Source organism: Lepidochelys kempii, chromosome 8, assembly GCF_965140285.1.
Source record: "Lepidochelys kempii isolate rLepKem1 chromosome 8, rLepKem1.hap1, whole genome shotgun sequence".
Classification (NCBI taxonomy): Eukaryota; Metazoa; Chordata; order Testudines; family Cheloniidae; genus Lepidochelys; species Lepidochelys kempii.
In genome coordinates, this window is record NC_136387.1 from 25,754,077 (window position 1) to 25,767,060 (window position 12,984).

General features: G+C 41.5%; 2 protein-coding genes across 3 annotated transcripts in view; one reads left to right on the forward strand and one right to left on the reverse strand.

Moving 5' to 3' along the window:
* On the forward strand, positions 1 to 8,311 carry CCNG1 (cyclin G1). 2 transcript variants are annotated; one of them, XM_073355918.2, is made up of 7 exons: positions 1 to 172; positions 1,038 to 1,301; positions 2,324 to 2,580; positions 3,623 to 3,701; positions 3,795 to 3,893; positions 4,772 to 4,966; positions 6,595 to 8,311. In XM_073355918.2, exons 2-6 carry the CDS (start codon positions 1,038 to 1,040, stop codon positions 4,961 to 4,963), a joined length of 891 nt encoding a protein of 296 aa, XP_073212019.1. In that variant the 5' UTR covers positions 1 to 172; the 3' UTR covers positions 4,964 to 4,966; positions 6,595 to 8,311. The 2 variants fall into 2 exon arrangements, with proteins under 2 accessions (XP_073212019.1, XP_073212020.1); XM_073355919.2 differs by lacking the exon at positions 1,038 to 1,301 and having other exon boundaries at positions 2 to 172.
* NUDCD2 (NudC domain containing 2) overlaps positions 5,666 to 12,984 on the reverse strand; it is a 14,735-nt gene continuing 7,416 nt past the window's right edge. The window contains exon 4 of the mRNA XM_073355920.1: positions 5,666 to 12,930. Within this exon, the coding sequence (XP_073212021.1) occupies positions 12,847 to 12,930 (84 nt within the window). The 3' untranslated portion in view covers positions 5,666 to 12,846. The remainder of the gene's footprint in view (positions 12,931 to 12,984) is intronic.

The following is a 12,984-nucleotide window of genomic DNA, read 5'->3' on the forward strand; positions in this document are numbered from 1 at the left end:
CCCCTCGCTACATAAGGGCTGGGGTCGGAGGGTGGTGGGGCAGGCGCCGCCGCAGTGGGGTCTCGGGCCGGCTCTGCGTGGCGTCGCGCGGTTATTTATTTTTTAACCACTCTGGGGTTTTAAGTAACGTTTTATAAGTAGTTAGCCGTGAGGTGCCCGCCCCCGTCACACGGTAAGGGGTCGGCGGGGGAATGTCGGGTGCGGGTTTGGCTGCGGGGATCGATCGTTTCTGGGTGTGGGCTGGGGGAGGTGGGAGGATCCAGTCTTGGGCAGGTCGCGTGGGGGTTTGGGGGACCAGGGGCTCCAGGCTGGGCGGTCGGTTCTCTGCCCCATGACCCAGCCGGTCTGTGGTGGTACAGCTTGGGGCTACAGTTGCTGGGAGGGGGAGGGCTTGAAGCCCCCGCCCGCACTTAGATCGTGTCTCGGGGTCTATAAGCCCGAGTCCCCTTTCTCCCCAGCGGGGCGGACAAGCCCAGGCATGTCCCTGTGGAGGGGGAGGTGCCGAGTGACTGGAGGGGCTCGGGCAGCTGACGCGTGTGCAATGTGTCTGTGCTCTTCAGTCAGCGCTCCAGCTCAGCTGTCTGCAAAGTGCTGACATCTCTCTCTCTCTCGGCGGAATGCTTCTGAACTTGAGTTTGGGTTCCTTGCATACATAAAATGCCAGCCCAGATTCCTGTATAATGTGGGCGTTTCAGGGTGTAACCTAAAGGGGAAGGCTGCTTGCTGGCCATCACACAAGGCCACCCAAATCCAGAAATAATAATAATCTTCTGTAAAATGTGTACTGTTAAAATCAAAAGTCTACGTTCAGAAATATAGCAGCAGAAAATGTCAGTCCAGAACAATGGAGAGAGTCTCTATAAAGCTAAGGAGCTCGAGCTAACGTTATGAACGTTGAAGAGCTTTTGTGTAATTGAAAGAGCATCTTTGCCACTGATTGATGTTGGGGCAAATCTGTAACTCCCCAGCGTACCATAAAGACATTTTGGGACTTTTCTTAGTAGCGTCTTGCATTAAGTATTTTTCTCTCATTACAGATGATTGAAATGCTTGTAACAACTGAAGCTCAGGAATTGCTATACCAGCTCAGTGCTCTGTTGGAACAAGAGTTAAGATATCAGCCAAAGGCTTCTGGCCTGAGACTAATTGAAACTGCTCATGACAATGGCCTCCGAATGACTGCAAGGTTGCGAGACTTTGAAGTAAAAGATCTCCTCAGCTTAACTCAATTCTTTGGCTTCAATACAGAAACATTTTCCTTAGCCGTTAATTTCTTAGACCGGTTTCTGTCAAAAATGAAGGTATGCTTTGGAAACATAAGCTCTAATGCACTAACTTTCTATGGCCTTGCCTTCACTTAAGAAAAAAAAATGTTAGCTAGGCTTCGTAGCCTTTAATGTAACCACCTATGTGAAAACTACATAGTCTTGTCTTCAATAAGATTTTAACTCTGGTTAAGAACACCTTTATTCCAAGTGAAGACACAGCCTGTGGGCTTGTCTATACCAGGGTTTGGTCAGTTTAACTATGGTGTTTTTTGGTGTGGGGGGGGATTTTTCACACCCCTTAGTGATGTAGTTAAGTCTACTTAATTTTCGGATGTAGGTGAGGCCTATGTCTCAATTTGTGCAGACACGTCAGTTTCACATCTCTGGTTAGTCTTAAACAATAAACTACTCTTGCTCTTTTGTACACAGGCTTTCTTACTCCTTTCAATATAAGATGTACATTCCTGTAAGCTATTTTTTATCTTACTACTCTAGATCTGTAAGGTTCTTGTCCAAAATGCCAGGTGCTCAACAGACTTCAGATGTAGGTCGCACTGAGAGTTTTAATAGTTTTGGGGACTGAAGAGTACTCCTATAATTGCAGAGTGACCAAAGGATCTCATTATGCCATTGTATATGCTATCAGCAATAAAAGTAATCAAAGATACTTGTATAATAATCAAAAGTAAGCGATTTAAAATGTTCCAACTCAGTCTTAAGGCAGTTTAAGCATACCACAGTTGGAGACCATGCATATTCCAACCCCATCAGATTAAAAAAGGACTAAGCACACTCGCTTCTGAGCACATGCCAGTTTCTTTCAGTGTTTTGAAAGAAATGTGCACTAAAGTTAGATTATTATTATTTCTCCTCCAAGGCAGAGTGATAAGTAATTTTGGGCATCTGATATCCTAGTGCGTGGATGCGGATTGCTACCTGCAGAGCTTGTCTTAAAAAAGAGCCTAACATCTAATTTAGCTGAATACATGTTTGTTTTTTCTGACTTACTATAAAATGCTTTCATTATAATAAGAAACTTGATCTCTCTCTTTTAGGTGCAGCCTAAACACTTAGGCTGTGTTGGACTAAGCTGCTTCTACCTGGCTGTGAAAGCAACAGAAGAAGAAGAAAGAAACATTCCCTTAGCCACTGACTTAATTCGAATAAGCCAGTATAGGTTCACTGTATCTGACATGATGAGAATGGAGAAAATTGTGTTAGAGAAGCTATACTGGAGAATCAAAGCTACAACTGCCTTTCAGTTTCTACAACTCTATCACTTGCTCATCCATGAGAATTTACCTTGTGAAAGGTAAAACAACTATTTCACCATGACTTTGAAGCTTCACTGCCCACTGGAAAGGGCTGGTGGGGAAAATCGTTCAAGTAATCTATTTTCATGTATACAATTTAAATCAAAAGTGAGAATGCAAACAGTTACGAACAAGTAAAAAGTGGCTGATATGAATTCCTGTGGATTGATACTGTGCTCTGATGAACAGAGCTTTTTCCAACTTCAGTGACAACATTGTTTACAGCTAGAATAAAAATGACCCAGAGCATAGTTTTAGATCGGGGAAACAGCCTTGCTGAACAGGTGCAGGTTAATGCATTGCTGATCAAGCAGCAGTAGCGTCTGGCCGATAGTCTTTCAAAACGTCTTCTCTGTAAAGAGAACTGGTTCATGAATGTCCTTGGTTACTTCAAGATCAAAACTTGCTTGGTCAACAAATATTGTAAGCACATCAAACCTGTAATACCCCTTAGCTGGGTCAGAACAACCAGGGATATAAAGGCAAAACTACTTTAACTTTACCATGTTGCCAGTCTTGCAAATGTATATAGAAAAATATCTATGCATAAAACAAAGAAATAGCACATTAAGCTGCAACACTTAATTTTATAGTACAAAAACTGAGTCCTAGGGCAGTCCACACTGGGAACTTACATTGGCATACCTACGTCTCTCAGGTGTGAAAACTCTACACCCTGAATGTAGCTATGCCAACCTAACCCCTGGTGTAGACAGTACTAGGTTGACAGCAGAAGGGGGGAGGTGGATCACCTACGCTGACAGGAGAACCCCTGCAACTGGCATAGGTTACTGTATACACTGAATTGCAGCAGCAGCACTGCTGTAGTGGTTTAAGTGTAGACATACCTAACACCTCTGAATTTAAAAGAAGCCTGTCATTCTTCTTTCACAAACACTTCTGAAACTGATGGAGCCCTTTAAACTGTATCCAAGAGAATGTCTGAGTAATTTTGTATTTAAACACTCAGCAAATTTCTAAGGCTGTTGCAGTCTTGATCTGATTTTTATATACTAAACTCTTAATACCATTCTTTTACAGGAGAAAGCATCTTAATTTTGAGAGACTTGAAGCCCAGCTTAAGGCATGTCACTGCAGAATCATGTTCTCTAAAGCCAAAGTAAGTGGTTTTTAATAACATAAGTGCACTGAGTTTACTGAAGCTTAACAGGCTTGGCTGTCAGTATTGACGTTTACTTTCTGTTCCCCTTAGCCTTCTGTTTTGGCATTATCTATATTGGCACTAGAGATTGAAGAAAAGAAACTGCTAGAATTGAAGGAGGCAATAGAATGCCTTCAAATACATTCCAAGGTAGGTCATGGGGAGGAAATGACCCTAACAACAACTAAGTGTAGAGCCTCTGAACAAGTTTAACATTAGGTTGTTGAACATAATTCTCCTTGTCTTGAAGGCTCCTCCAAAGAAAGGATTCTGGTTTGCTACTGTTAAAAATGGAGTAATTCTTTACTTGAACTGATAAATTGGAGTTGACTTTTTTTTCTCCCTGATGGAGTTTTGAAAAACTTGCTTGTAACTTTTATTCAGCATTCATCCCCCTATGAGCCAGTCACATGAAAGGGCACAACAGTGCCTCACAGTATCCATGATGTAAATAAACAGTGAAGGAAGACTGACAAATCAGGTTTCTGCTCAACTTGACTATTACTGTAATCCACAACTTATATGGTGTCATTCTGTGGAACTATTGTGAAACTTGTCACAAGGGAAAAACTAGTCCTTTCTGTTGGAGGTGCACAGTAAATCACAAAAGTAACGTGGAGTATTTTGTCCAAGCTCGTGTAGTTTTTTTTTTTCTTTTTTTTTTAAAGAGCAATGTTTCAACTTAAACAGTTGCAGAGGCTGCAATAGCATAAGAAATGGAGGCTAGTTCTGGTTGATCCTTGACTGAGGATAAAAAAAACTCATGTGCTGGGGTACACTGATACTAGTCTCCAGGTCAGGGGTAGTGTGGGGGGAACAGCAAGGCTCCTTCAGTGGAAGCTGGGGGAACCTTTTAAGAACTAAGGGCCTTTGGGAGTCCATTGGTGCCCACGCTTGTCCCCTTCATACCTCCCCCAATTAGCATATGGTACAAGGCCTTTCTTAATTTAGCACACTTGTAGGTGGTGGGGGTGGATTACAACTGGGAAATGGGTGTCTAATTCTAGCTTCAACCTTTCTTCATTCAGACAAATAGCAGAGACCTAACTTTCTGGAAGGAGCTGGTATTAAAGTGCCTTGCAGAATACTCATCAAGCAAGTGTTCAAAACCAAACGTTCAGAAGCTGAAGTGGATTGTGTCAGGACGTACAGCACGGCAGCTGAAGCATAGCTACTACAGAATCTCACACCTCCCCACAATCCCAGAGACTGGCTCGTAACAGGTAAGTTTCTTTCACTGCTTTCAACTTAGATTTGTGCACAAACAGGAATCCTTAAACCACTAAAACTTTCTTCATGCTTACTAGACTGGAGGCTTCTTCAGCCCCCTAGGCACAGCCTAGATATTCAACTTAGTTCTCAAACAAAGCAACTCTTCAAGAATTGACAGGCCACTTGAAATGTTTTGATTAAATTGGACACATTCTGCTGACCTTTAGGTGCATCAACACTAATGCCTGAGTCTGAAAATACAAACTGGCAACCCTCCTAATGTCTCCTGTAAGCAGAGTACCAGTTCTTTCCCATACTCTGGTGTCCGCCACTTGAATCTCTCTCACTGAAGTCTGGAGCACAGCTAGGTGAGTAGAGCAAGTGGTGGGATGCGACACAGATGCCAGGTTGTTAACCTGCTTCACATTCTGATGCTTAAAAGGAAAGGAGGAAGAGTGTCTATACTTGAGCAGCAGGTCCAATGTGTCAATCAGTGCACCAAAAATTAAAGTGAAGGTTCGTTAGCTCGTCCTCCAGACACCAAGTTACTGAAATTGGCTTGCCTGTAACAAGTTTCTGGTTGTCCTGAAGTCCTAGGACAATGTTCCTAACATGCATACAGGCCATGCAATACAGATTCTGAGATACTCGTCATAGAAGTCTACAAAGCTGATATCAAACAATGATTTTCCAACAAAAATACATACTACTTCAGTTGATCGGGTATTTAATGTGTAAAGACATTGGTTCCCCTCACACTTCCAAAGGCTCTACATTAGAAATTCAGTTACAAACACCAGAGTTACAAACTGACCGGTCAACCCACACTTCATTTGGACCTGAAAATATGCAGTCAGGCAGCAGAGATTGGGGAAAAAATCAAATATTGTACAGTACAGAATTGTGTTAAATGTAAACTGCTAAAAAGTCAAGGCAGTGTATTAAAAAAAAACAACCAGATTTGACTAGGTAAGGAAACTGTTTCTGTGCTTGTTTCACTTAATTTAAGATAGTTAAAAGCAGCATTTTTCTTCTGCATAAAGTTTCAAAGCTGTAAGTTAATGTTCAGTTGTGAACTTTTGAAAGGACAACCATAACGTTTTGTTCAGAGTTAAACGCTTCAGAGTTACGAACAACCTCCATTCCTGAGGTCATAACTCTGAGGTTCTATTGTATCTACATTAAGCTTAACCATGTTTAAACTGTCTGGCAAAACTAGCCTCTAACTTTGTCCTGTGCATTGATTAAACAAGTTGTTTTAAAACATTTTATTGGAACACTGCCAGTATCTAACCAATGTATGGTAAACTCGTCTTGCTGAAACAAACTTTAAAGGCCTGAAATTTCTGGGGTGGGGAGTCTAAGCGGGAAAAAAGTTAGTTATTGTTTTAGCCTATTACCCAACTAACTTTCATTGCCGAGTTGCTGTGGTGTGTTGTGTGTTTTTTTGTTTGGGGGGGGGGACAGGGACAGCCATTAACTGTCTCTTCCCCAAAATATCCTTTTTTTCCCCCCTACCCCATCCTCTTTCTACTTTCAGGGGCAGAAATTGTCTTACTGTACTATATTTGTACAGCACATAGCCATTTGTAGAAACAGCTGTTTAGTTAACTTAATGTCTCTTATACTGTCTGCACAGGAATCTTAAAATGGAAAAATGACTGTCCTGAAGGCTGGTTTACAGTATTTGGCTGTGGAATTGAAAACTGAAGCCTAAACCATAGCAGCTGTTCTAGCATCTGAAGTTCAACTCTTGGAAAACTGAAACATCCAGAAGGTTTCTTTAATAGACCTTTCCAGCAAATGCAGTTGAATTGGTGCTGACTACAGGAGTAATAAGTAGTAAATAATTCCTGAAGGATGAATGAAATATACATATGTATAACAGTAAAGTATCATGCTGTTTATAGTAGTGAATAGCCTCAGACAACTTGGTAGTTAACTGATAGAACAGCTAGTGTAGTTTAACTTTGGCTTACTGCAACTGTGGCTGTTTAGTTGGATTACTTCATGCAATTTGATTCTCCACCTCCTAAAACTTGTACGTGAAACATAGGAGGCATAATGTGCTTCAGGACTGCTGAGGCTACCAAATTGTCTCAGACAAATCTCCCTGATACTGCACTGAATAGTCTCTGGGATGCAGTTACCTAAGTCAAATGTTTTGTATTGTCATGTTTTGAGTAGCCATGTTCTCCTGCACAAGGCATTGGTCCTTTGATGCAGTGCAGAGTTAAGAACTCTGGCTAAGATGATAAAATACAAATCAGAGAAATGCTGGGAAAGCCTGCAGTTGTTACTCTGCATCATTATTGAACTTGGCCATCCTTCTACCCTCATTTTGTGAAAAGTATAATTTTGTGAACTTTGAATGGTGGAGATTGAAAGCATGGCTTAACAAGCAAACTGCACCCTATATCAGTTTGCAATGTCCGTAAAACTGCTACTTTGCTATTTCTGTCTAAAGTCAGAGCCTGACAATAGCGCTTTCCCTAGGGTCACTTACAGACAAGGGGACAAATTCTGATTATTACACAGGTGCAGTTTGCATGCCCTCAATAGAAATTGTGCAAGTACCACCATAATGTAAGATGATCATCAGCTTTTGTTGCCCAATAGGAAACTGTATCTATACCTCTAATTTTGAGTTCTGAATTGGCTCTGCTACTTCATTCTTCGTTTGTCCCTGAAAGACCTAAACCTTATGTGTCAATGCTAGCTCTTCATCAGTAGAGGAAGGTCAAACATGAGGTAGTACCCTCTAAAGATGTTCAGAAAGGGAATGCCTAAGAGCAAGTAAAGCTGCAGTGTTGTAGTTCATGAAATGAATGGCTCAAGTTGGGATGTAGGTAGTGAGCTCTGAATGCTTTACATCACATTGCAATGGAACCTCTTATTGGTCAATCATTAAGAACTCCTGCATGCACTCTTAACTAATTTGGGCAGTGGGAGAAAAGAACTGTGAATAATTAAATAAAATGTGGGGCTGGTACACAAACATCTATTTTCCAAAGGCCAACATTGATTTTGGGGGGGATATTCCACACCCTCCTTCTAATGTAGTAAAGCATAGTCAAACTTCCTACAGAGCACTTTAAACTACTGCTAAGTAGTGAACAACTTAAGGGGGAAAAAATTCTACTATGAACTTATAGATGAATGTTACTAGCCTTGACCATGCAGATAGGTATGCTGTATGTAATTACCACTGCTAACTGGTGAAAAGTAAGCAAAGGATCGGACATGCTATGCACGTTGAATGCAACTGCTGAAGATGCACTGTGCCATTCTTAGAAGTAACAATGTCTCAGTATTCATTAAAGAATGTACCTTTCAATAAAATGTATTGAAATGCAGGTATGCGTAATTGTCCTTTTGACCCTCTTCCCAATACCTGTTACAAAACTCTATCAGAGTTTCTTCACTACTGTTCACAGAACAGTAATTAAACTTCCAAATGTTCTTAAAGTAAACTTAGCACCAACAGTTTAAGAGTTATTGTAGAGATCACATTGTCATTTATCTTAAAGCAGCTGTCTACTAAGGAAAATTTTTTACATGTGACACTTAAGACTCACAAACCTAGCAAGATTTACTGTATGTACAGATGATAGGGTTGGTTTTCATTTCCCCTTTCTAGTTAGACTTTAAATGTCAAAGCAGGAGACCTAGCTGAAATAGGATTACCATACACTTTAGAAAAAGTCAGGCTAAGTCCATAGTGGCTGCAGCACTGACACTGCACTATTTACTAGTAGGCTACATGTTCCTATGTGCTTTATTGTTTTCATTACAAAAACAAACCTTAGGTACCATCTACTGAGAGACTCCAATTTTGAATATGACAACAACCACCTAAAAGAAGCAGTGAGAAATAAAAAGGCATTTTTTAAAAAGTGGAAGTCAGATCATAGAAAATCAGGATTGGAAGGGACCACGGGAGGACCTCAAAGCAGGACCAATTCCCAACTAAATCATCCCAGCCAGGGCTTTGTTAAGCCTCACCTTAAAAACTTCTAAGGAAGGAGATTCTGCCACCTCCCTAGGTAACCCATTCCAGTGTTTCACCACCCTCTGAGTGAAAAAGTTTTCCCTAATATCCAACCTAAACCTCCCCCACTGCAACTTGAGACCATTACTCTTCATTCTGTCATCTGCTACCACTGAGAACAGTCTATATCCATCCTCTTTGGGACCCCCTTTCAGGTAGTTGAAAGCAGCTATCAAATCCCCCCTCATTCTTCTCTTCCGTAGACTAAACATTCCCAGTTCCCTCAGCCTCTCCTCATAACTCATGTGTTCCAGTCCCCTAATCATTTTTGTTGCCCTCTGCTGGACATTTTCCAATTTTTCCACATCCTTCTTGTAGGGCAGGGCCCAAAACTGGACACAGTACTCCAGATGAGGCCACACCAATGTCAAGTAGAGGGGAACGATCACATCCCTCGATCTGCTGGCAATGCCCCTACTTATACAACCCAAAATACCATTGACTTTCTTGGCAACAACAGCTTCTTGTCCACTGTGACCCCCTAGGTCCTTTTCTGCAGAACTGCTGCCAACTCATTCGGTCCCTGGTCTGTAGCAGTGCATGGGGTTCTTCTGTCTTAAGTGGACTCTGCACTTGTCCTTGTTGAACCTCATCAGATTTCTTTTGGCCCAATCCTCTAATTTGTCTAGGTCCCTCTATATCCTATCCCTACCCTCCAGCATATCTACCTCTCCTCCCAGTTTAGTGTCATCTGCAAACTTGCTGAGGGGGCAGTTCACATCATCCTCCAGACCATTAATGAAGATATTGAACAAAACCGGACCGAGGACTGACCCTTGGGGCACTCCACTTGATACTGGATGCCAACTGGACTAGATCCTAGTGAGGTAAATAGAAAGGAGCATAAACACTACCAAATTAAATACAGTAAAAAAAGCCAAAAAAGTTTGAAGAACAGCTAGCCAAAAAACTCAAAAGGTAATAAAATGTTTAAGTACATCAGAAGCAGAAAGTCTGCTAAACAACCAATGGGTCCCTGGATGATCAAGATACAAAAGGAGCACTTAAAGACAAAGTCATTGCAGAGAAACTAAATGAATTCTTTGCTTCGGTCTTTATGGCTGAGGATATTAGGGAGATTCCCAAACCTGAGCCATCTTTTGTAGGTGACAAATCTGAGGAATTGTCACAGACTGAAGTGTCACTAGAGGTTTTGGAACTAATTGATAAACTTAACAGTAACAAGTCACTGGGACCAGCTGGCATTCACCCAAGAGTTCTGAAAGAACTCAAATGTGAAATTGCAAAACTGTAAACTATGGTTTGTAACCTGTCCTTTTAAATCAGCTTCTGTATCCAATGGCTGGAAGACAGCTAATGTAACACCAATATTTAAAAAGGGTTCTAGTGGTGATCCTGGTAATTAGACTGGTAAGTCTAAAGTCAGTACCGGGCAAATTAATTGAAACAACAGTAAAGAATAAAATTGTCAGACACATAGCAGAACATAAATTGTTACACAAAAGTCAACATGGTTTCTGTAAAGGGAGATCATGTCTTACTAATCTATTAGAGTTCTTTGAAGGGGTCAACAAACGTAGGCATAGTGTACTCAGATTTCCAGAAGACCTTTGACAAGGTCATTCACCAAAGGCTCTTAAGTAAATTAAGGAGTCATGGAATAAGAGGGAAGATCCTTTCCTGGATTGAGAACTATTTAAAGGACAGGGACAAAGGGTGAGTCCTAGGACCAATCCTATTCAGTTTACTCATAAATGATCTGGAGAAAGGGTTAAACAATGAAGTGGCAAAGTTTGCAGGTGATACTAAGCTGCTCAACATAGTTAAGACCAAAGCAGACTGTGAAGAACTTCAAAAAGATTTCACAAAAGTAAGTGATTGGGCAACAAAATGGCAAATTAAATTTAATGTGGATAAATGTAAAGTAATGCACATTGGAAAAAATAACCTCAACTATACATACAATATAATGGGGGCTAATTTAGCTACAGCTAATCAGGAAAGAGATCTTGGAGTCATTGTGGATAGGTCTCTGAAGACATCCACACAGCGTGGAGTAGCAGTCAAAAAAGCAAACAGGATGTTAGGAATCATTGAAAAAGGGATAGAGAATAAAACAAAAGTTAAAAACAAAGAGTTAAACAAAAAATTGTGCTGATTCAGCACTTGCTAGCTAATAAACTCTATTCCCACAGCTCTGCTGAATTACTAATGCTAGTACACAAAGATGGTACTGGGAAACAAGTTTAGCATGAAATCTATTCAAAATAAAGGAGGAATTATTTGCCCAGTGAATTTACTCTTCTTTGTCCTCCAAACAAAGTTTTGATTGTATGTTCTGAATAAACATACTGAGGAGACTTGATTTTGGAAAATAAACTTTAAATACAGATATGTAATCATTCAGAGAGAGACTGCCATATTCAGGTCCTCTTTCAAGGCTCAATTCTCCTGCTGTTGGGTACTTACAACTTTTACTGAAATCAAATTGTAGCTCTCACGTTGAAACAGTTCTTTAAATTCTAAAAGAGGTGGGCAAACTACAGCCTGTTTGGGGAGGCCCTTGAGCTCCTGGCTGGGAAGGCTAGCCCCCGGGCCCTCCCCTGCTGTCCATCCCCACCCCCACAGCCTCAGCTCACCGTCCTGCCAGTGCTCTGGGAGGCAAGGCTGCAAGCTCCTGCCAGGTAGTGTGGCTGCGAAAGCCGCCGGCCTGCCCAGGGGCACTAGACTGCGCAGTGGCATGGCTGGCTCCAGCCGGGCAGCACAGCTGCCAGTCCTGGTGCTCTGAACAGCATGGTAAGGGAGTAGGGAGGTTAGATAAGGGGCAGTCAGAGGACAGGGGGTGGTTGGATAGGCATGGGAGTCCTGGGGGGCCTGTCAGGTGGCAAGGGGTCCCAGGAGGGGGCAGTCAGGGGACAAGGAGTGGTGGCAGGAGGTTGGAAGGGTCAGGGGTTCTGAGGGGGGCAGGAAGTGGGAGGGGGTGATAAGGGATGGGGGCCAGGCTGTTTGGGGAGGCACAGCCTTCCCTACCCTACCCTCCATATAATTTTGGAACCCTGATGTGGCCCTCAGGCCAAAAAGTTTGCCCACCCCTGTGCTAAAAGAAGAGTTTTGGGTTCTAAGTACACAAAATTGCATCCCACAGGCAAAGTATTCCACCCTTTCAGAAATGAAAACCTCTTCTCCTTCCACTAAGAATATTAAGTTACTATACTGTAAGTAGACCTACAAGTACTGGAGCCCAGGCTTCAACCTAAACCTTTTGACTTTCTGCTGCCACAGTTTGTCCTTCAGCAACATTTGGCACAACACTAAAATGTCAAACCTTATTTTCTGCACTTAAGAGTAATATTCTTGTTTCTGCCACTGCGGTTTTAAAACTGAATTTACTAACACACATCAGAGGGCTGCTAACCAAGTGAGAGCTACAAAAGTACATTTTTAAAATTTAGAAAATACAGTTCTTTCAAAGTTAAGGATAATGGTAGGTGGCTTGCCTGTAGGATTAATTCTCCACAAGAGGATGAGTGCTGACATTTATGTAGCATTCTATAACTGTGCCTCTATGTCACTTCACTGTGGAATATTTCCACAAAGAAAATACTGTTTAAAAACAGTCATGACACCTTTAAAGTACATTTATCATGTATGCATATTTTCCATTAATATCAAAGTTAGCACACATTTAAAAATGACCCTCTATAACTTTGCTGTTTGTCTTGATCCTACTGAAAGGAATTCCCCTGTAATTATCCACAGAGACAGTATTTGATGACATTCATTCTGTAGACAGGTGAAGTCTTTAGCAAAGACATATTTCACTCCTTCAGTTTAACATATTATTTCTCTCTGGTTCTTTGGAACACCGCTGAAAGAAGTTTATTTCTCAAGTTTGGAAAAGTCTGGTCCCCCTTTGCTGTAGTTCCCAGAAATTTCTGCCCCACTGAAGTCAAAGCCAGGATTCTGTACAGAGATAAAAAAAAATTCATATAAAGGTTAATACTCAAAATATCACTG